At 50.7% G+C, this 23,861-nt stretch overlaps 1 protein-coding gene across 2 annotated transcripts in view; it reads left to right on the top strand.

Moving 5' to 3' along the window:
• Nucleotides 1–23,861, top strand: part of CACNA1H (calcium voltage-gated channel subunit alpha1 H) — a 158,122-nt gene that overhangs the window by 32,913 nt on the left and 101,348 nt on the right. For both annotated transcript variants that reach the window (XM_068207249.1, XM_068207250.1), the window contains exons 3-5: nucleotides 15,534–15,645; nucleotides 17,185–17,318; nucleotides 21,125–21,222. In XM_068207249.1, coding sequence (XP_068063350.1) covers nucleotides 15,534–15,645; nucleotides 17,185–17,318; nucleotides 21,125–21,222 — 344 coding nt within the window. The remainder of the gene's footprint in view (nucleotides 1–15,533; nucleotides 15,646–17,184; nucleotides 17,319–21,124; nucleotides 21,223–23,861) is intronic.

Here is a 23,861-nt window from a genome sequence, read left to right as displayed (position 1 = left end):
GAGATAAGGCAGTGGGACTTGGTTAATTATTAATATTAATATTCCCAAAGAATCGATGGGAGCTGTGGAGGGCTCCGAACCTCAGGGCACAAAGCTCAGCTTTTGGCCCCATATTTAGAATTCTCTCATTTGGGAGATTTGGGCTCATCCTAAAGGCAAACTGGACTTGAGGTTTGCTGAGAACTTGAGCTGCTTTTGGAGGTTTCAGGGCAACAAATCCCTGGGGAAAAGCTCTGAGCCAAAACTGCCTTTCCATGGTGCAGCCACTTCCTCCCAGCACCTCCTTCCCAGGTTTTAATTAAAAGCAGCTCCATCCTGGTGGTGAGAACGAGCCAAGGTGATCTCCAGGGCCACCATCCAGAGCGGGAGAAGTTTGTCCTCCTGCTGTCCTTCCCTCTCCGCAGGCTCTGGGGTTTCTGGAAGCACAGGCAGTGTTTAGGTTTAATTGGAATCTCCCGAGCTTCCCATCCTCAGAAAAGATGGAAAAGGGAGATCTGTGGATGCTGCTGAGCTCCAGCGAGGCGCAGGAGGTGGGAGGTGGATCCATATCTGCACCTGCCCATGCTGTCCCTGCTCTTCTACAAACCCAATTCCATCAAATCCTCATTTCCTTCCCATCCTGATGCTCTGATGGAGCTGCAACAGGAATTTGCATGGGATAATGGAGATCTGGAGGGATAATGGGGATTTGGAGGCAGCTCTGCCCCCGTGGGGTTGCTGGGGAGGAGAGGGATGCTCCTCTCTCAGCATTCCCAGGAATCCCTTCCCAGCTCCCCCATACCTCGGGAAGTTGGGAATGTTTTTGCTGTGCTGATGCCAGGGCATGGCTCTCACTCAGCAGGGTGGGATGGTGCCAGGGTGGAAAACCCCCAAATGGGAACATTTGGCTCCCTCATCCATCCAGAAGTGGGGCTGGAAAGGGGGAAGCAGGAATTCCCACTCGAGTGGGAGGGAATTCCCACTCGAGCTGAGGCTGAGCCTCAGCTGGATTAGAGAAATCCCAAAAATCCAGTGCAGGAAGGGGTTTAGAGTCTGGGCTTTTGTCTGATTTATTATCAGGGGATTTTGAGGCCTTCAGAGAACCCGGAATGGTTTGGGTGAGGAGGAACCTTAAAAATCAGCCGGTGCCACCCCTGCCAGGGCAGGGACACCTCCCACTGTCCCAGGCTGCTCCAACCTGGCCTTGGACATTCCAGGGACAGAGCAGCTACAGCTTCTCCAGCCAAATTTGTCCCAATATCCCATAAAATCCCATTCCAACAAACTCCAGCCACCAGGCCCAAGCGCTGCTTTGCCAAAAATCCTCATTTTGGGTTCATCCCGAGGTGCTGTCCCATTTCCTGACCTTTTGGGTGGCCCTCGGGTCATTCAAAGGATCTAAACGAAAAACTACAAAGCACTGGAAGCATTACAAAATGAAGCTGAGCCACTGTGAAATAAAGGAAAGAGAAGCCAAGGCAGAGAATGACAGGAAGATTGCACCAGAGCTGCAATCCCCACCATCCAACCCGACCTTCGAGAGGATCCACGCTCACATCCCATAATCCAGGCTTCCCTACAAATCCATCTGGACTCATTAACATCTCGGGAAGCTGCGGTTCCCTAGGAAAGCAGGGAGATAAATCAGCAGCTCCTTTGTTTCCCTGTTTGCAGGGCACCCACCGCGCGCTCCGCGGGGACGGGTTTGTTTAACGGGAGCACCCGGCGGCGCTGGGAGCAGGAGCTGCTCGGGGTGGCTCATCACAGGCAGTAATTGAGTGTCACACCGCTTTTTCCCCTGGTTTTTATTCCCATTATTCATCAGCCGGAGGGAAAAGAGGAGCTGACAGGCAGGCGAGGAAGAGCCAGGGCCTGGCGGGTGCCCGGCAGGCAGCGTGGGTGGCACCTCCCGAGCTGGCACCGAGCCACCCAGGGGACACTGAGTGACTGCACGGTGGCCACTGGAGACTGACCCTAGCAATATTTTCCGAGGGTTTCTTGGGAAACAAAAGGCTAATTCCCAAATTTAGCTGCGTCACAATTAACGGGTTCTAATCTGCAAGGAAATTTTTTTTTTTTTTTCTTCCTGGTTTGGTTTTCTTTTCCCTTTGCCACCTTTTTCTTTCCCATGTTTCCTTCCAAATCCCTTTTTCCTTTCTCTGTGCAGCCCGCCTGGAAGTGTTTTTTTCTTCCTGTTTTTTTTTTTTTTTCCCTTCAAATTCAATCGATTCCTCCACATGTCTTAGAGCTGGAGCATCGAAGGAATTTCCAGCCTTTGCCACCTTTTTCTTTCCCAAATTCCCCCCAGATCCCTTTTTCCCTTCCCTGTGCAGCCCCCCCCAGGATGAGCTGCCCCGTTATCCCATCCTGGCTGTGCCTCCCTGTGCTTCTGTGGGACTGAGCCGCTTTCCAGAGATCATTTGAGGCAAGAAAGGCCCAATTAACTGCTCACTCCAGCCCTCACCTAATTGAGAAGGGAATTGAGGATTTTTACTCAGTCTGGAGACAGCAAAATATTTTCCTCGCTGGGGAAGTTGTTTGGCACAGTCAGAGAGGGACAATCCAGAAAATTCCAGCTGGGAAACATCAGGTCATGGCAGGCATTGAGGGATTCCATCATGCCAAGCTCGGTGTTTACAGCTACTGCAACATCCTGGGTGGAAAAAGGGGGATTTTGGGATCTAACTCACGGCTGGAAAAAGCAGTGGCAAATTCCCATGAAGTGCTGAGGGGTCTCTGCTGCTTGCAGCTGGATCTGAGAATTTTTTTGGGAAGAATTCTGGTTTTCCTGGCGGTGGTGGTGATGCCGTTGTTGTGGGGTTTGGGTTTTGCTAGAGGCCGGGGAATTTTCTGCTGGATTCGTGGTGGGAAGTGGGTTTGTGGATCCCATGGGTGTGGTAGGAAGCTGGAGGAGAGCTGGGCAGATCAATCCAAGGCCTGGATGGGCTTGGAGAAACCTGGGAGTGGTGGAAGTTGTCCCTGCCTGTGGCAGGAGGTGGCACTGGATGAGCTTTTCCAAAACCATCCCGGGATTCTCTAAGCTGGACACAGCCAGGCTGGGGATTGAACCCCTTGAGATGTGCACGTCCTGCTCTCCAAACTGGAATTTGCAATGGGAAACATGGAAAAGTCAGACCCTGCTGTTCAGACCACGACAGGAGGAGCCTGTGGCCATTCCCATCTCATTCAGAGCATGGATAAGGACACGGGAATCTCCTTGGATTTGGTGTTGGATGCCTTGGAGCAGTGGGAGAGACAGGGATTGTCCTGTTCCATCCCACATCTCCACAGAATTCTCCTGGATCCAGAGCCAGTCTGGAATATCCAACCCAGAGTCTGTAGGGACAGCAGTAACCTCCAAACCCCGGTGAGGGCAGGATCCGTGTTCATTAGGGCTGCAATTAACGCTGCTAAATGAGTGTGGGGCCCCCAGGCCTGCAGGGTGTTCAGCAGGGCCAGAACTACCCAGGTTGGATGAGAAAATCCCAGAAAATCCCAGAGGAGCCACACGCAGAAAAGTTCCAAAGAACCTGAAGTGTGCCAGGGTCTGCACTTCCCAATGGCCTGGATTTTGGGAGAATCCAGGCTGGGGAGAGCTCCTGGGGCAGCTCAGACAGAGCCCTGGGGGCTGGAGCTCAGGTGGGAATTCCCGTGAGGAAAACTCGGGTGTTGTGTCTGCCATGAGCTCCACACCTTGGATCCCTGCAGCTCAAACCTCCCAGAATTAACCCAGTGAAATGGGATGAGGTATTCCCTGGATTTATTAATGACTGGAACATGGGGTATCATGCTGGAATTAAATCCATGAGATGTGTTCTCCCAGAGGAGCAGCACAAAGCCTTTCCAAGGATTGCCCTGGCGGCTTCATCCTGGTGCCTCTTTGGATTTTTCCCAGCCTGGCTGTGCTTGGAAATGAATTTATACCTGACTTATGTTGGGATTTATATCTGAGAAAAGGAGTTTGGCACAGACAGCTCCAGAAAGTTCAGCCTGAGGTGGGAATTGCTGATTGGAGCTCGTGTTTGTTGCTGGCTGTGCTCAGCCTGGAGCTCTGGGAGGCCTGGGATTCCTTCAGCTTTGATTCCCAGCCTTGTTTTAGCTTTGTTCTGTTACTGAGAGGGGAAGAAAAAATCCCCGATTTGGGTTGTTCTTCCTGCACACAGAATTCCCCAATTCCAGCTGAAAGCTTGGAGTGATTCCCTCTTGGAAATCACCCTCAGAAGTGTTCTTTGGAAGGAGGAAATGGAGATAATGAACAGTGCCCTGGCAGAACTTGAGAAATTCGGGTTCATCTTTGCTGGGCTACCAATTCCCGTCCTTCTTTGCTTCCTGGGAGTTCCTCTCCTGCTCCATCACATCCTCCCCTCCTGCTGTTTCATCCTCACCTTCCATTCCCAGCCCTGCCCACTTAAACCTGGGTGAAATCCACAGGAAAATGTTGGTTTAAGTTCTCTGCTGGATTCGGGCCAGCTCTGGTTGGATTTGCAGATGTGCTTGAGCCAGGACTAAACGCTAAATACCATCACTCAGGGCTGCAGCTCAACGTTGAAATATCCATCAGTGCTCAGAGCAAAAATCTGTTCCTTGCAGCATCCTCAGGGTGCAAACACGTGGGAAGATGGGACAAATCCCCAGGATTTCCATCCCAGTTTAAAGCCTGGCTCATCCACGCCTGGCTGGCACCTGTTGCTCTCCAGGGCAAACTTCCCTGGAATTTTATAAGTGTTTATAAATGATGCTTTGGGGTTTCTCCCCAATTTCAGACACCACGCCTGCTGTGATCCCTAAGGAAACACCCCCCAGCCCTGGCACTGCCCCTCTGTGCCAGCTGCAGCTCCCTGAGCCCCCTGCTAACGAGCAGGGCCTTAATTAGTGGCAGGGCCTTAATTAGCAGGAGGAGGGAGAAGCTAGTCCCAAATTCATCCTGGATCCAACCCCACATTTCTTTGCTTGCCCCGTGCTCTGCTCCTCCTGGGAGGGACAGGAACCTCCTGCAGGGGAACCCTGGGGATTCTGAGGGACCTGAGGTAGGAGAGCTTGGGAAAAGGGTGGGGAAAAGGGATTTTGTCACCTCTTTGCAGCTCCCTCTCCGCTCCTCGTGTGTTTGGGTTGCAAACCCAACCTCGCTTGTTTGGGTTGCAAACGCTGCAGGGGGAGTTTTTCCCAGGAGCTTTCTTTTATTGCTGTGTGAAAAGAAATAAAGGGGGGGAAAAAGGCAGCCCAGTAACTTTTCCATTAATGCCGAGCTTTGGGAGCCTTTTGTTTGGTGGCTTTGTTTACAAAACCTCTTGGAGCTGAGCTCTGTGAGACCTTCCCTAGGAATTAGTGCTGGGATCAGAGCTCGGAGCCATTCCAGGCTTTTTGGGGAGAATCTCAGGGGGCAGCCACTGGGCCTTGCTGATGTTCCTGGGGAGGAGCTGCTGGGATGATGGATTTAAGATGGGAAAAAGGAGCTTTTTTTTTTTTTTTTTGGTGATTTATGGAGTGACTCAACTCATTTGTGTGATGGGCACAAATATTTGGGAAGTGTGGTGAAGGAATTCCCATCTCCATCAGCTCTTTTTATCCCAGATTCCCCCTCTCAGAATGAGCTCCCAGCCCGTCCTGCTCAGACCCACCTGGATCAAGCCCTCAGTGGGATGTGCATCCCTCTTTTCCACCTGGCTTTTCCTGGAGCTCTTTTCCAGCTGCAAACCGGGAATTTTGGGTTAGAAACTCCGCAGCTGAACCTCGTGTGGCCTGGAAATCTGCTGGCTCCTTTCCCTCAGCTCCAAAGGGATGGCCAGGGCTCCTTCCTTTCTGCCAGCTGCACCTCGAGATGGTTTTTTGTTTTGATTTTTGGGGATATTCCAGTTGGAGGCTGGCGGAAGAGCTAGCACAGAGACAAGTCCAGGCTGGTGGGAGCTCTTCCTGGTGTGGCCACCCAGGACAGCTCTGGGGTCACAGATGGCTGCAAAAGTCACTTCTGGGGACTTTTCCCTCTTCCCACTGCGACATCCTGATCCCAGAGCTGCTGGGATCCCACTTGGAGGTGGGATTCCAGTCCCTGGCTGGGTGGGAGAGAATTCCAGGAGGGCTCTGCAGGAGGAGGCTGCCAGAGGCACTGAATGGGGTGTTTGTTCTCCGTGGGATTTGGGGATATCCAGGGAGCCACAATGCTGCCGGTGGAGCATTTTCAGGCTGTGCAGCAGAGAGGGATGGGGAGTCCATGGATTTGTCCTGGTGACAGATGAAATCCAGGAGTTAAATCCACCGTGGATCCAGGTGTGATCCATGCACAGCTGGACTGGAGGATCCTGGTTGGATTCTTCATATCCTGTAACCTCCCAGAGCTTTGGGATAAAACCATCCCAACCCTCAGTTTCCCTAAATTAATTTATTTCTCATTCATTTGGAACCTGGCAAAGATTCAGCTGCAGCAATGAACCCAGGGATTCACAGCTGCCACTCTGGATTTCTCCTCAAATTCCTGTATCCACTCCCTGTGGAGCAGATCCTGGGAGGAGATTCAGGACCAATTCCCTGGTTTTGGGGTGGATTGGATGTGGGAGCTGTTGTTATCTCAGCTACCCCTGCTGCATCTGCCTGTGCCTCATTTTCTTTGGTATTTGGGGCCGTGTTTGTCATCCTGGCAGAGCCGGGATAAAAGGGAATAAATCCGGAGGGAGGAGAAGCACAGGGAGAGGATGAAAGAGCGTTTGGGGTGAGGAGCAGGGAAGTGCATTACTCACACAGAGAATTAAAGATCAGGAGCCTGTCTGGGATCCCACAGCAGCCTGGGAATCCCCAGGATAGAAACAACATCTCTGGGATGTGTGGGAATGTGTTTATGTTGGGATTGTGCTGCTGCAGCTCAGGGATGTGTCACAGCTCCTGGGTGGATTCACCCATCCCAAATTCAGCCCCAGAAAAGGAAGGAGAACCTGGGAATCCCTGGGAAATATTTACCCAGGAATCCAAACCTCCAGCAGGGACAGAAGTGGTTTTTTTTGTGACCAGAAGCAAACCCTCAGGCAGGAATTCCAGGTGGTTCAGCTCCAGCAGATCCTTAGAAATTCCTTTTCTCAGCGGTGGAATATTTGTGGGACCCCACACTGGGGGCACCCCATGCCCAGTGCTACAGGTTCTGATCCCTTTTGGGGGCTGAGGATGGGGGTTCAGGATCTCTGGGATTCCTCAGAGCTTCAGTGGAATGTGTCCAGTTCTTTCCATTGACCAGCTAATCCAGGATGGGAAAATGGGATGGAAAAAACGAGATTTCCGTCTCACCTGGATTTTTCAGGGGAAATTCAACCACTCAGCATAAATATGAGGGGTTTGGGGAGAGTGAAAACCCCAAAGTGCTGCACTGAGATGACCCCAGGTGTCACCTCTGTCCCCAGATGCGGCACTGAGTGGCCTCTCCATCCCCTGCCCAATCCCAGAGCAACCCCAGGTCGCTCCATCCTTGAGGTCCTTCCTGAGCTCATGGGAATTTGGGGAATTCCTGCACTACCAAGTCAAAAATCACAGCTGAGAATAAAGCTCGGCTTAACTTTGAGCTCGTTTAAATGTCAGCCCAAACTGCCCCTGGAATCAGAGCTGCTTCAATTATCCTGAAAAAATAATTGCCTCTGTTCCTCAGGAGAATGTGCCAGGGATCCCAAGTGGAGCGTGAAGGATTTGATTGGGGATTTGAGTTTATTTTCCCCTCTTTTTGTCGCTATTGCAGTCAGGAGAAAAAAAATAAAATAAATAAACCGAGCCCAAACCCTCTTTTGTGTGCCAGTGATGCTCTCTTTGAAGGGAAAGGTCACTCCATGGAATTGCAGGATGGGATTGGTGTAGCCTGGCAGGGGTGGATGCTGCTGCTCCTGCAAATCCATCCCGAGGTTACGGCTCTTTGCGAATGCCACTGGAATTCAAAATCAGCTGAATTCAAATCAAAATGAAAAAAATCCCAGGATCTCCCTTGGAAAAGGGAGCCCGGAGGGGGCAGATCGTGAGGAATCCCAGGGTTGTAGGATCATAGGAGTGTGATGGATGGAAAATTCCTAAAAGTCTGAATCCTGGAATCTCCTGGGCTGGAAGGGATCCCCGAGGATCCAACTCCTGGCCCTGCACAGACACCCCAAGATCCAGATGTGTCCTGTGGGAGCCCAGGATGCTCAGGCAGGGAACAGAAAGTTGGAAAGCTCCAAAATCCCATTTTCTTTTGTCCCTTGTCACCTCTTTTAGCCACACTCATTCCCAGGCCCAGCCCAGCTCGGGAACACCGAGGGCTCTGCTCCAGGCTCGGGGCTGTGGCTGGAAAAGCTCCACTGAGCTCTGCACATCCAGAGCCAGGGAAAAGCTGGGAAAAGAGCTCCTGGAGCGTGACAGGGCCTGGAGCTGGTCCCGCTCCCCCAGCCCAGCACGAGCCATGGAAGCTGGGAGCGTCGTTCCCGGGGTGAAAAGGGCATTCCCTGTCTGGATCCGGCTTTGGGAGGGATTTGTCTCCTCCAGCCCAGCACGTGGCTGGAGCAGATGTTGTGGACAGTGCAGCAGGAACGTGTGGCTGCTTTGGATCCAGCTCCAGCCCGGAGCTGGGAATGCTGCCAGCTCCCCCTTGCTGCTGCCCCTTCCCGAAATTTGGGGCCAGGCAGCGCCCGCTTCTCCTTCTCCTCAACTGCAGCTGCAAAATCCTTTCTCTGCTGAGTAAGCCCAGGAAGGATCATTGGGAATGGCACGGGATAAATCCATCTGTCCCTGGGTGTGTGTGCCGGGAGCTGGCCCTGGAGTGTTCTTGTGGGGTGGCTGGGTGGGCACTGGGTGCTGTGCCCTGGACATTCCCTGGGGAGCAGAGGGGAAATAAAATCCCCGAGGAGCAGAGGGGAAATAAAATCCCCGAGGAGCAGAGGGGTAAAAAATCCCTGGGGAGCAGAGGGGAAATAAAATCCCTGGGGAGCAGAGGAGGAGCAGGAGCTGCTCAGGTTGGGGTTCATGCCCAAGTTAAGAGCAAAGGCCAAGGGAGAATCCCAGAATTACTTAGGAAAAACTCTCTGAGATGGGATCAACCCACTGCTGCCAAGGCCACTGGTGACCCCCAAAGCCACCAAATGTCACCCAGGCAGTGACAGCTCGGCACAGGGGGAACAGGATCAAACCCAGGAGCTGCCAGGGCTTGGGGCTGAGCAGGAATGAGTTTCTCCTCTAAACAAACCCCTCACTCTGGAGCAGCCCTGGGATGGTTTTGATGAACATTTTTGGGAATTCCACACGTCCTGCCTGGGGGGAACATGTGGCTCTGCTGGCCCTGCCTCCAAAATCCCAGCTCCTGGAAAGATTGGCATTATTATTGTCCCTTTTTTTTGCTTCTTGTCACCTTTTTTAGCCACATTCATTCCCAGGGACATTTCCTCTCCATCTGGGGCTGTCCTCAGCAATTTTGGGGCCAGGTGACAATTTTGGGACCAGGCTCTGCTGTGTGCTCACCCTGGAGACAACAGCGTGACAATTTTGGGACCAGGTGACATTTGGCTCTGCTGTGTGCTGACCCTGCCTCCAAAACCCCATTTCCTGGAATGACTGGCATTATTATTGTCCCTTTTTTTGCCCCTTGTCACCTCTCTTAGCCACACTCATTCCCAAGGCCAGCCCAGCTCGGGCTGCTGGGGACAGCAGGGTGGCAATTTGGGGACCAAGCTGTGCTGTGTGCTCACCTGGGGACAGCAGGGTGGCAATTTGGGGACCAAGCTGTGCTGTGTGCTCACCTGGGGACAGCAGGGTGGCAATTTGGGGACCAAGCTGTGCTGTGTGCTCACCTGGGCACAGCAGGGTGGCAATTTGGGGACCAAGCTGTGCTGTGTGCTCACCTGGGGACAGCAGGGTGGCAATTTGGGGACCAAGCTGTGCTGTGTGCTCACCTGGGCACAGCAGGGTGGCAATTTGGGGACCAAGCTCTACTGTGTGCTCACCTGGGGACAGCAGGGTGGCAATTTGGGGACCAAGCTGTGCTGTGTGCTCACCTGGGGACAGCAGGGTGGCAATTTGGGGACCAAGCTGTGCTGTGTGCTCACCTGGGCACAGCAGGGTGGCAATGTGGGGACCAGCTGACACTCACAGGACGCCGGTGTCACAGCAGGGCCAATCCACAGCCCAGCATCACCTGAAGGGTTCCTGCTGCCACTGCTGCTGAGCCAGCCTCAGGAAAAGCCCAAGCCAGGCTTAACTTGCAGAGCCCGAACTGCGGCTGGGGGGAGGTGGGGATGGCGATCCCGGCTGGAAGTGCAGGAGGAGCTCCTGCCCTGCCTCCTCCTGCCCTGGGTGCTTCTCCCAGCTTTATTCCCCTCTGCTCTGCTGTCGGAACCCAGAATGTCCCTTGGACACTCTTGGATGTTCCGGGCCCAGGTCAGAAGCATTTGAGATCCTGGAATGCAGCCACAGACCCCTGTGGCTTTGAACCTGATCCATGGAACAATTTACCAACCTTGCAGGAAGAACAAGAAATCACAGAAGTTCAGGTATTATAGTAGAAGTAGTCACAAAGTGAGAGGAAGAGTTTTTGAGGTCTGTACAGGGGGGTTTAGGCCTTGTACAGAGGGGTCTGAGTTTTGTACATGGGGGTCAGAAGTTCTAAGATGGAGGGACTTGGGTGTGCCCTGTCCACTTTCCTTCTTCTTCCTAACCTCCATGTTCTTGGTGATGTTGGCACTCACAGATTGGTTTAGAGTAGAAAGTCACTGTTCAATACAGGTGATGGGCATTGGGGAAAAACTGTAAACATCTGATACGTAATGTATGATATAAAAGAGGGCACCAGCCCCCTGGGCGTCAGTATGTGCCCTTGCCTGACTGCTGAACGGACCGCAGCAGCTCGGGGAGAAATCTTTTAGATAACACACAATAAACTACCTTGAGACCGGACGGCTGAAGACTGCTGAGTCTTTCTTTGGAGGCACGGGTTGGAGGAGAGACTTCCACCTTTCCGGGCCACCCCAATCAGGGAGTGAGCCCGGACACTCGGCTGCTCGTTGCTGCTCTTTGCTCCCTGGATCATCCCGGTGCTCCCTTGGGAAGCCAGCCCTGGGCTGGGCCGCGGCTCCTCCTCTGGATCATCCTTGTCCTTTGTTCATCCCTTTGCTTTGCCATTAGTAACTTGATGATCATCGTTATTATCATAATTATTAATTGGCATCATCATGGTTATAATCATTATCTGCACTGCTATTTTATTATCATGTTATTGTAGGGTATTACTATTATCTATTACTGTGGCTTTTATATTATTTTTGGTTTATTTGTGTTTGATTTTGTTCAATTTTATTTTATAAATATTATAAAATTTAAAATAATTTACTTAGAATAAATTATAATTTATAATAAAGTATAATAATATATTATTATACTTTATAATAAATAATAAATTATTATAATTTATTGAAATCTTTTCTCCCCCTTTTCTCCCCCTTTTCTCCCCCTTTTCTCCCCCTTTTCCTTTCCCACATTCCCCACCCAATCCCGGGAGCAGGACATCCCTGGAATGCTCTGGAATTCCCAGGATCTCTTTGTGTGTATTCCGTGCATTACTCACATCTCAAACCACCCAAACTGAAACTTCCCTTGGCCGCCTCTCCCGTAAACATTTGCTTTTTTTCTTGGAACCAAACTGGGATTTACAGCTCCGGGATTTTCCTCAGCCTCTGGACAGATCCATAATAACCAGGATCCTGCCAAATCCCAGGGGTTAAAATCATGGGTTAAGTCTCCAAAATCCCCTGAGTGGCTTAAAAATAATAAGATTATGGGAAAATAGTGCCATGATCTTGCTTCTGTGCAGTTCCTGGTTGTCGGGCCTGTGGCTCCGGCCTCTCCCTCACATGGAACGAGGGTTGGGATTGGGAATTTTTAAAAGGAGCTGCTCCCTCTGGAGCACCTGGGAATTTGGGAATTGTAGCCTTCATTCCAAGCATGGGATGAGAGCTGTGGATTTGTCACAGTGGTGATGCCATCCCAGAGTTTTTTTTTTGTTTGTTTTTTGTTTTGTTTTGGTTTTTTTTTGTTTATTGCAGGAATGTTTGTAGGATTTGGGAGAGGGATGGTGGAGATCCATAATAACCAGGAGGCTGCAGGATCCCAGTGGATTTGGCAGTGGAAAATAATGGGTTAAAATCCACTGAGTGGCTTAAAAACAATCTTATGGGAAAATAAATTCCACAAATCCCCCATGAAACTGGCGGGGAGCATCAGGAGAGCCTCCCTGGGAGAGTCAGGAGCGTCGGGAATGGTGGGGGCAGAGCCTGGGTTTTGTGGTGCCGCTTTTAAACTCAGGACTAAATCCCAGTCTAAGAGCTGCTGTCGACCCCTCAAAGCAACTGGGAGCCCCGGAAAGGGAATCAGTCTGGGAATTTAAGCTCGGCCCAGGTGTTCTGAGATGTGTTTTCCGTGGAATTTCTGCCAGAGGAAGAAATGTTGAGCGAACCCTTTGCGATCCTCTGTGCCCCCAGCGCCGATCCCCCTTTGGCTCTTTCCCCTTCCAAGGATTTGGGAAGCTGCAGCTCTTCCCGAGCCTCCGTTGCCATGGGAACTGCCGAGTTCCCGGTTTTAGGGGATTTGCCGGGAGGATCCCGGTGCCCACGAGGAATTTGTGCCACCCCTCATTTTCCCTGACTCCCCTGCTGGAAAAGTGCTCTGGGAACATCCCCGAGGATGTTCTATGGGAATTCCCTCTCCAGTCACATCCTTGCTCTTTGTGCTGCTCCAGGACCTTTTTTTCACCTTTTCCTCACTATTTTTTTCCTCCTCTGGGGGTTTCCCTGTCCTACCAGAACTGGATTTTTCATCCCTGGTGGATGTTCCAAGCTGCTCCAGGCTCTAAAGGATGCTGGGAATGTGATCCCTAATCCCACCCTGCCAAGAAGCATCACCCCCCATCCCAGAGGACTTTTTGGGGCATCTCCATGGGGCTGCTGGAGCCTGGATGGCTTCGGGAGGCTCTGGAAAACAGGAAATCGGGTTCAATCCCAGTTTTTAGGGCTCCAGGGCTAAGGAAGGGGCAGTGAACTGAAATTCCCTTCAATTCCAGCCCCATTAGGGCAGAGCTCTGGGAGTTATCCCGCTCTCCACTGAGGGATTTCCCTGCCATTTATCCCATGGGGAACTAAACAGGGCAGGAGGGGAATTTGGGCTGGAAGGGCTGAGGGAGGACAGGAACATCCCTGGGAATCCCAGGCCTGAGCAGGAACTTCTTCCCTCCCCTGTTCTCTTCTCCATCCCAAGCAAAACTCTTTTTTTTTTTTTTCCCTCCCTCCTTTTTCTTCCCTCCCCTCCCCCTTTTCCCCCTCTCTTTTTCCCCCTCCCTTTTTTCCCCTCCCCTCCCCTTTTTCTTCCTCTCTTTTTTTCCCACCTCCCTTTTTTCCCTCCCCCTTTTCCTTTCCCCTCCAAACATCCATGAGCACAAACCTCTGGCAGAGCCTCCCTTTTTCACTTGGAAAATCCAAACATCTCCTCTGGCATCCTAAAACCACCAAATTCCAGCTCTGGGGTCACAGGGATGGGGACAGCAGTGGCTCTGCCTGGATTTAAGGAATTAAGAACCAGATTTCAGCTCCAGGGACAATTCTCCTCCGGGTGGTGATTAGCCATAAAAAAGCACTTTTAGATCAGTTAGGAGATGGAAAAAAAGGATTTTTTTTGGGGGTGGGATGAGCAGAGCACCTGATCAAAAATCCAGGGAGCTCCGCGGAGCCTTTGAACAGTTCCAAATCCACAGGCTCTGATTTTTGGGACTTTAAAGGGGAAAATAAATATCTACAAATAAAGGAAATTTATGCAACTTCAGGCACAGGAGGCTTGGGAAATAGTACAGGAGCCCTGTTTATAGGGAATTTCATGTGGATCCCCTCACTCCACAGAAATACTGGGAATGGGATCTGGCCGTGGTTGGGGTTTTCAGGCAGGATTTGGGTGTTGGCTCTGTGGGGTTGGATTATCCCTGGGCTTCCAGTCAGAGAAAAGTATCCAAACAGCTCCTAAAGGTGGGAAAAATCAGGAAGAAATCATGGAAGGGAGGGAGAAATGAAACCAACATTGGAATTTCAGCGATGGAAAAATCCCACCAGGAGCTTCTCCAGCTTCATTCCCAGGATGACTGGGATTTTATTTCATTTATTTCTTGGGTTTCCTACCTTTATTTCCATTTTGTGTTGGTTCCTAGCTCCGAGGTGTTCCCAGCTCTGAATTAAATTTTATTTATTAATTAATTTTTAATATTAAATTATATTGTTTTCCAATTAAAGCCCCTCTAAAATAAGAATTTGGGATCAGATTTTAGGTAACTGCAAAATCCCAGTGATTTTTCCCTTTTTTTTTTTTTTTTTTTTTTTTTTTTTTTCATCTGGATGAATAAGAACATGCAAAACTGGTTTGAGACTGAAGCTCTGATCTGCTGCAATAAATTTTATCCTGAACGGATAAAATCCCAGATAAAATATTCCTAAGTAATAAACATGGAGGGTTTTTTATCTAGGAATTGCTGTTATCAGAAATAATTCAATGTTTGTGCCTCTCTCTGCCTCCCCCAGGCGTGGGTTTGGAAGCACAAAGGTTTATTCACATCCAGATGTTTCCAATTATTTTCCCTAGAAACAGTTCTCTCGCTCCTGCTTAATTTGTGGAATTATTCCATCTTTTTGTGGGATTTTTAATTGTCCTGCCAGCAGCAAACAGCAACTTTGGGCCTATTTTGCGCTGATGCAAATCACCACTTCCTACTTAGATTAATTAATTGTCGGTTAATTGAGCACTGGCGGATCCTGTAAGGAATATGGGGGAATTTTGGAGACTGGAGACATCCAACTGGGAGTCCTTCCCTTCTTTTTCATGCCCTCTGGATCCTGAATCCCAACATTCCCATCCTTGGCCCCACCAGCTTGGCTCTGTTTTGTCTTTGTCCATCAGGATGTGAAATCTGTCATTCCCTGAGATGTGGAATTGAGAGGACCTCATTCCCATCAGGATCTTGATCTGAGTGGAATCTGACATTCCTTGAGTTTTGGGAATGGGGTTGGAATGAGAGGACCTCATTCCTATCAGGATGTGGATCTCAGAGTGGAATTTGTTATTCCTTGAGAAGTGGAAATGGGCTTGGGATGAGACAACCTCATTCCCATCAGGATGTGCATCTGATATTCCTTGAGTTTTGGGAATGGGGTTGGAATGAGAACCTCATTCTCATCTCAGAGTGGAATCTGCCATTCCTTGAGTTTTGGGAAGGGGGTTGGAATGAGAACCTCATTCCCATCAGGATGTGGATCTCAGAGTGGAATCTGTCATCCCTTGGGATTCGGGAATGGGGTTGGAATGAGAGAACCTCATTCCCACAACTCCAGAGGGAAACAAGGAGAGCAGGGTTGGAGCACGGAACTCGGCACTGTTCTGCTGGTGGTGCCCTTGAGTTGCTCTCTTGCTGTGGGGTGATTCCCTGCTGAGAAGCTTGGAGCTCGGAATAGCCCGGGAGAAGGGGTTTGGACGGGAGGAGGGTTTGGATGTGCTGGGTGTCCCCTCCCGAGGCTGTGCTGTCCTTAACCCGGCGTCACCTGGTTCGAGCACGTGAGCATGCTGGTGATCCTGCTCAACTGCGTCACCCTGGGCATGTTCCAGCCCTGCGAGGACGTGGAGTGCCAGTCGGAGCGCTGCACCATCCTGGAGGTGAGGACCCCCAGATCCCTGGGATTCATGGGATGCACTTGGGGGGTGGCTGCTCTGGGAGACGGGAGCCCCATGGTGTTCCTTTTCCCCGGGAAGAGCTTTCCCACAGGGATGGGGTTTCCACAAAGCCTGGCCTGTGTGGGATCTGCTTGGGGTGAGGCCTGAAGGCTGATGTGGATCTGTCCCAGCCAGGTCCCTTCTCTCCATCCTTAACAAGGGCTCAGAAGTGGGAAGCCAGATCCCACTGGATTCCTTGGACACCACAAAACTCATGGACTCCCATCCCTGGAAGTGTCCCAGGCCAGGCTGGACAGGGCTGGGAGCACCCATGGAAGGTGTCCCCATGGCAGGGTGGCACTGGATGACCTTTAAGGTCCTTTTCAACCCAAACCATTCCAGGATTCCATGGGGGGGAATCTCCCTCACACTCCATTGGCTCGATCCCAGCCAGCTCCTGCTGGGATTGCTCCGTGCCACGTGGCACCAGGACGGCCTTTGCCACTCCTTTCCCTTCTCCATGAGGAAAGAGCATGGAACGAGCCCGTCCCTGCTCCCCTCCATGCCAGGAGAAGCGCATTTGGGAATTCTCCCCCATCCAGAGCCCCCCATCCCTGCTGGCCACCCCGAGCTCAGGGGACATCAGGCCTGTCCCCTCATCCCTCCTGGAGTCCCCTCGCTGCCATGTGCCCGCTGGAGCAGCTTTGGAAGCACATCCTGGGGCATCTGCTGTGTGGGCAGCTCCTTGGCTCCCAGCACATTCCTCGGGCTGGGAACGGCTTCCCTCATTCCCAACCCCAAACCACTGATGTCTTCAGCTCCTTTGGATCCCACATCCCTTGGAATGTCCCAGCTGTACGGGAAGGCCACTGGGATCCTCCATGGAATCCCAAACTGGTTGGAAGGGACCTTAAAGCTCACCCAGTTCCATCCCTATCCACACCTTCCCTATCCCAGGTTGCTCCAAGCCCTGTCCAACCTGGCCTTGGAAATTTCCTGACAGGCTTTAGGCAGGAAAGGGATGGAAAATCCCCATTATCCCTCCCCTGTCCCAGCCTGCAGGAGGGATTGGAAGCTGGAGCGTGAGGTGGAAAAGCCTGAACTTCATTATGGAGGAGTTTGCACGTCAGTAATTAAATGAACTGCAATTATGGAGCAAAATTTCTGTGTAGCTCATTAAGGGCAAGTTGGTTAATTAAGACAAGTCCCTCTCCAGCTCTCCTGGAGCCCCTTCAGGCCCTGGAAGGGGCTCTGAGGTTTCCCTGGAGCCTTCTCTTCTCCAGGTGAACATTCCCAACTCTCCCAGACCAGCTCCAGAGGGGCTCCAGCCCTGTAATACCCTCATGTCTTATCAGGGGATGAGCAAAAGCTGGGGGGCACTTCCCAAGCCCTGGAATGAGCCAGGAGCTGTGCCAGGGGCTGCCAGCACCCCGCAGGTTTGATTTTGGAGTTGGGAGGTGGCACTTTGGTGACGGGAACATGGAATGTTCCTGTGCTGGGAGCACTCAGGACTGACTGAAATCCTCTTTTCCCTTTTTCCAGGCATTTGATGACTTCATTTTCGCCTTCTTTGCTGTGGAAATGGTCATCAAGATGGTGGCCCTGGGCATCTTCGGGCAGAAGTGTTACCTTGGAGACACCTGGAATCGCCTGGACTTCTTCATCGTCATGGCAGGGTCAGCAACCCCCTCTTCCCTTCACCCTGAGGGCAGGAAAATCCCAGGGAGCCAAATCCATGCCTTGTCCTGGCTGCTTCTCACAATGCCTTGGGAGGCAGAATCTCCCAAATCTGATTTTTTTTTTTTTAATCCTCTCCCCAAAACCACACTGGGTTTGGGGGTGGGTTGTGAATATCAGGCAGAGCTGTGGGGGTTTGGAGCAATCCTTTAATCCTAACACATCCTGAGCTGATCCAGAGTTGTCCCAGTGCTGCTGTCTCCAAAAAAAAAATCAGCTCAGCCCCACTCCTGCCCTGTGCCAGCAGCAGAGGCAGGCAGGCATGGGGCAAACAAGGAGAACTCAGCCCAAAAACCCCATTGGGAAGGTGGAAATCTCAGTGGGAAAAGCTGGATGGGAGCTCACCCAAATTCCAAACTCCTCCTGGTTTTACAGCTTCGTTCCATCTCCCCCAGCTGCTGGTTTGTGCAGGATGTGTTAATAAACAGCTCCGAGGATGATCCCACTGCTTTTGACACCACTTCCCTCACCCCCACGGGGAATAACTGAGTGGAGTAAAAGCTTGGCCAAGCTCAAACTTTTTTTTTTTTTTTCCCCAATAAATAAACAGCTTTGGAAAGCCCAGGCTCTCCTACCTGCTCACTACATCCTGGGAAGGGATGGAAAGCTTTAATTACTGCCTGACTTCTGAATTCCTGCGTTCCTAATGACCAGCCCGGGGTTAATTAAAACATCCTTGGAATATGTTGGGGTGTTTTTCCCTTTCCATTAGTGCTGTGCCATCTTCCCTGCACTAATGGGGTTTTGCTGTGCTCCGTGTTATTTCTCTGGAATACAGTTAGGAATGGTTTCAGTGCTCTGAATAAAACATGAGCTCTCCTAAGCGGAGCTTCCTTGGAACTCGGGTGCAGTTCCAGCCCAAGAAGAAACATCAGGGACAGCAAAAATAACCCTTTATTATTAATTATTTTTACCTTAATTATGTTTTCCAATAAAGCTGCTGCAGTGTTTAAGGGAGGAGTGGTAGGGGAAGAGCAGGGATATCTCGGGATCAGGATTCTGCTCAAGGTGTTGAGGGTGTTTTTCCATGTTGGATCTGTGGGATAAGCAGAAAAACCCCAGCTCCCCAGAGCTCCCCCAAACCCAGGATTGGGGCACCCCATGGAGGCAGAAGGGCTGAGCCCTCTGCTCATCCTCAGGGGCAGCTTTAGCACTGGGAATTTTGCTGTTGGAATGAGGGGGAAAGTGGCTGGTGAGGACATTTGGGAGTTTTCCAAGGTTTTTCCCCACCTTCCATGGCTGGAATATGTTTGGGGAGGATGAAAACAGCAGGAGACCCCACTGGAGGTGTGACATTACCCAGGCTGGAGATGAGAAGAAGAAAAACCCCTTCCCTGGCTGATCCCAGACCATCTCCAGATGGTTTTGGTGGATTTGAGCCAGACCTGGGATAGGATTTCCCACCTTCCCTGGCTGATCGTGGGAAGGATCATCCAGAATTCATCTCCAGATGTAAGCCAGACCTGGGATATGATTTCCCATCTTTCTGGCCCATCCTGGACCATCTCCAGATGGTTTTGGTGGATTTGAGCCGTACCTGGGATATGATTTCCCATCTCTCCAAAGAGAGGCTGGAGCTGGGAGTATCCCTGGGGGAGGAGAAGCTGTGCCAAGGGCTGGGATTCACCTCTCACCACCACCACCACCCTTCAATCCAGCGTGTCCTCCTAAAACTGGAGCTGTTTTTAGCAGGGAACTCACCCCTGGAATAACAAAGCTGCTTTTTCCAGCGAGGGGGTGGATGTGCTGAAGTTATTCCGAGGTTTTTTGTGATAAGAAGGGGAACAAGTGATCAGCAGGGCTTTGTTAGCCCCGTTCTGCCTCCTCAGAGGAGCTGGTTTGCCTCAGCAGCAGCTCCAAAGGGAGCAGGGGAACTACAAGTTAAACACAGCTCCTGCCTCCAGCACGGATTGTGTCTGAAGTTCCTTCCAGCTCCCAGAGTCCTTTCATGTTTTCCTCACCCCAGAAATGTTCCCTGGAACATTTCAAGCCCGGTGGAACTCGCGGGCTCTCCGTCTGCCCAGCAGCTGAGTGGAAAGCGTTTCCCCTGCAGCAGGGATGGTGTTCAGGAGAGCTGAAATCCAGAGGTTCCTGGTGCATCCAGTCCCTGGAGACATTCCAGGCTCCCAGGATAAAATTTGGATTTGACAGCTGAAGGTTTGGAGCTGTTGATGGCAGAAGACATCTCAAAGTCTCATGTCTCTTGTTTTTCAGGGCAGGGGATCACCTACTGGGTACCAATCCACCCAAAATTCCCAGCTCCAGTGGATTTCTGTGGGGCATTTCCAAGGGATTTGGGATTTAGAGGTGGGATGTGAGCACAGGACCCAAGGGTTGCCATCCTGGTCCATCCAGTCCCTGGAGATCTTGGAGGTTCTCAGGATAAGTTTTGGGTTTGACAGCTGAAGGTTTGGAAGCTGTTGATGGCACAAGACATCCCAGAGCCTTGTGCCTCCCATTTTCCAGTGTAGGGAGTCATCTACTGAGTGCCAATCCATCCAAAATGTTTGGGGGGAGTGGGGAAGAAGAATCGAGAAGAAAATGTTATTTTTAATAATCAAATGGAAAGCAAATGATTTGTGCTTTTTTTTTTTTTTTTATTGGTTTGGGTATTCAGGTTTGGTCACAGGAGGACAGAAAAGCTGGGGTGCAGCTCCTTGTCCTGGAGAGTCAGGGAATCATGGAATGGGTTGGGTTGGAAGGGACCTTAGGGATCATCTCATAGGCAGGGACACCTCCTACTATCCCAGGGGTTCCAAGCCCTGTCCAGCCTGGCCTTGGACACTCCCAGGGATCCAGGAGCAGCCACAGCTTCTCTGGGAATCTGTGCCAGGGCCTCCCCACCCTCACAGGCAGGAATTCCTTCCCAATATCCAATCTAAATTTCCCCTCTTTCAGCGTGAACCCATTCCTCCTTGTCCCATCACCACAACCCCTGCTGGAGTTTCCCTCTCCAGCTTCCTTAGAGGTTTCTTCACATCCTAGAAGGAAAATCCTGCTTTCCAAAGTGTTCCCTGTGCTGGCAGTAAAGGCTGGAAGGAACCTTAAAGCTCATCCCATTCCACCCCTGCTGTCAGCATCCAGGAGCACACATAATCAGGGAATATGATTCCATGCAGGTGGTTTTATTGCAGAGCTCTGGGAATCAGGGGTACAGACCCAAATCTGACTCCGACCTGGCTTTCGAGTTGAACGTATTTTATATTCTATCGTCATAGAACTTACATATTAATTATTAAAGTGATATTGTTCTATTGTATACATTGATCTAATTCATGCATGAATTTCTTGTGATCTTTCTCAAGCCCCTGACCACAGTTTCTCATGATTATTCTTACGATTAAACAGTAATTATATTTAATTACTAAACAATCATTGCATCTAACAATTATATCATTTATCATGTACTGGTTACACAGGTGCAGCTCTAGCAAGCACAAGGCCTAGACTTTCCCAGGGCATTTTCCCAGGGTATTTTCCCAGGGCCTACTAAGCCAAACTTCCCTTCTAACTCCCCAAATCCCCATGATTTTAAACCCTTTTGCTATCACTGCCATGAGCAGGGATAACTTCCACCATCCCAGATTGCTCCGAGCCCCATCCAGCCTGGCCTGGGGCACTTCCAGGTGTGGAACTGCATCCATGGAATTACAACCAGGCACCCCTGGGCTTGCAGGCAGCGAAGCTTTCCCTGCCCCCAAGCCTCAGCATGCCCATCCTGACTGCTTTGCTGTTTTCCCTGCAGGATGATGGAATATTCCCTGGATGGACACAACGTGAGCCTCTCCGCCATCCGCACCGTCCGCGTCCTGCGGCCCCTGCGGGCCATCAACAGGGTCCCAAGTAAGTGACAGCACCTGGGCACGGCCCTGGGGAAACTGGAGAACCACGGGAATAACCCCCCCACCAAACACACCTGGATTTCTGAGCTCAGTCTGGGAAAACTGGAAAACCCTGGGAATAAACCCACCCCCACACCTGGATTTCTGAGCTCTGGGAAAACTGGAAAACTTTGGGAATAAACCAACCCCACACCTGGATTTCTGAGCTCAGTCTGGGAAAACTGGAAAACTTTGGGAATAAACCCCCCCCCACACACACACACACAGACCTGGATTTCTGAGCTCAGTCTGGGAAAACTTTGGGAATAAACCCACCCCACCTCAATCTCTGAGCTCAGTCTGGGAAAACTGGAAAACCATGGGAATAAACCCACCCCCATACCTGGATTTCTGAGCTCAGTCTGGAAAAACTGGAAAACTTTGGGAATAACCCCACCCCATCTCGATCTCTGAGCTCAGTCTGGGAAAACTGGAAAACCTTGGGAATAATCCCCTCCCACACACCTGTCTGTCTGCTCTGTGTAGCTAATGAGAGGAAATCAATTAATTTAATTTTTAATGGTGAGTTAGAGATCGTCATTGTCATAATTGGTGTCAGGAAAGGGCAAGGGAGCAGGGAATTGACCCTCGGAGCTGTTTTCCAAGGTTTTTGTGACTTTTCTAGGGAAAACAACTCTCTGGTGGTGTAAAGTAAACAATGTTCCTCCAAAGGAATGGAAAAGGTCACTTCCAAGAGGGTTCTTCTTGCCCTGCTGGGTTCGTTCTCCCTCCTCAGAGATTTAAGATCTTTCCAGGACTTTATGTTCAGGATTAGCAGCTCAGGAGCTTCCCTTGCTGCTAAAACCCCAGGGAGGGTTTGCTCCATGTGAAACAAAATTGGGATCATCCTCGATAGGAAGTTCAAGTGGCTCCTAAATCCATTTTCAAGTGGCTTCAGCTGCTTGGCTTCTAAATCCAGTTTTAAATCCGAGCCACCACGTTGGAATAATTCCCTGCTGGAATCAGCCAGCTGCTGAGCCAGCCTTTGCAAGGTGCTCGTTCCACAGCAATTCCATCCTTTTCCAACCCAAATCCACCTCAGTCAAAATGCAGCAGCATTGTATGGAAATCACAGGGATCCTGGCAGGAAAAAAAAAAAAAAAAAAAAAAAAAAAAAAAAAAAAAAAAAAAAGGGATATTTCCTGTGCTGTTGGACTGAGCCAGCCCCAAATCCTGCCTGGATTCAGCACATCCAGGGACAGCCAAACAACCGCCCTCAGAAGGGGTTTGATTCTGAGGAAAATGTGAGGAAACAGAGAGATGTTTACACCCAGAAACCTCGGAAATTTCTCTCAGAACTCCCAATTCCACAAGGTTTTGTTTTTTTTTTTCTGGAAAACAAGGAATAAAACCAGTGAATAGCACAGAAACGTCCTTAGTTAAAAACAGGGCCGCAAAAAGGAGAGGCCAAAAGGCTCCAACCCTTTGGAGCTTTGTTTTCCTAACGAGGTTTTGTTGCCAGGGTTTTGGAAAGCACAACACCAAGTTTCCCTCTGGGATTTCGGGTTCCAGAGAAGTTTCCCTCTGGGATCTGGCACTCCAGAGAAGTTTCTCTCTGGGATTTCGGGTTCCAGAGAAGTTTCCCTCTGGGATCTGGCGCTCCAGAGAAGTTTCTCTCTGGGATTTGAGGTTCCAGAGAAATTTCTCTCTGGGATTTGGGGTTCCAGAGAAGTTTCTCTCTGGGATTTGGGGTTCCAGAGAAGTTTCTCTCTGGGATTTGGGGTTCTGGGGATGGCGGGGAGCAGAGGGACCATGGGCTGGTCTTGGAGCCCTCCAGGCTGGGACAAGGATCAGGCTCCCTCTGAATTCCTTCAAATCCACAAAACCCTTCACTATTCCCATGGAACAGTGCGAATCTCAAGCTGGGATCCAGCTGGGCTGAGGGCAGCAGCCGGGGGAATTGAAGGATTTACACCGAGCTCCAGGGATCCAAACAACTCCAGCTTGAGGTGGAATTTTGCTCTGAGCCCAACTTGTGTTTGTCTCCCTTAGCCCTGACACCAAACGAGCCTTCCAGGCTGTTTGCACTGCACTTCCCACGGGATTCTCATCTTTTTCCAACAGGCAGGTGATAGAAAACATCCCATTTTTTGTTAATGTTCTGTGGGATGAAATCCAGCACGTTCAATCCGTGTTTGGAGTGGAGGTGCCCGAGGAGCAGCTGGGCTGGGCTGACACCACCAAAGGGGATCTGAGCACCAGGATTAGGATTCCTAGAAATTATTCCCAGAAATATCCCCATTCCTGGAGGGTAGATCATCCAGCCTCCACTTGTCCAACCCCACCCACTCGGAACATCAGGAATTTTGCTGTTTCAGACCGAAATATTCCAGACTCTGTGGAGAGGGGATGGGAAAATCCCTGGATTTTGGTGGATTTTTGTGGTTACATTTTTCATCCATGATGGCACAGCTCAGCCAAAGGATCTCCTTGGAATTCCAGCCCATCCCAGCATCATTCCCGCCATACCCAGCTCTGGGATTTGGGAATGGGATTTTCCGCCAGATAAAATTTCCAGCTGGATCAGAAGAGATGAACCTGGTGCTAAATGCAGGGGAACAGGGAGAAGCAGCCTGGAGATTCATCCCTGGGATTCCTGGG

Source organism: Anomalospiza imberbis, chromosome 16 (genome assembly GCF_031753505.1).
Source record: "Anomalospiza imberbis isolate Cuckoo-Finch-1a 21T00152 chromosome 16, ASM3175350v1, whole genome shotgun sequence".
NCBI classification, from domain to species: domain Eukaryota; kingdom Metazoa; phylum Chordata; class Aves; order Passeriformes; family Viduidae; genus Anomalospiza; species Anomalospiza imberbis.
Note: the sequence above shows the minus strand (reverse complement) of the source record. Positions and strands in the feature narration are given on the sequence as shown.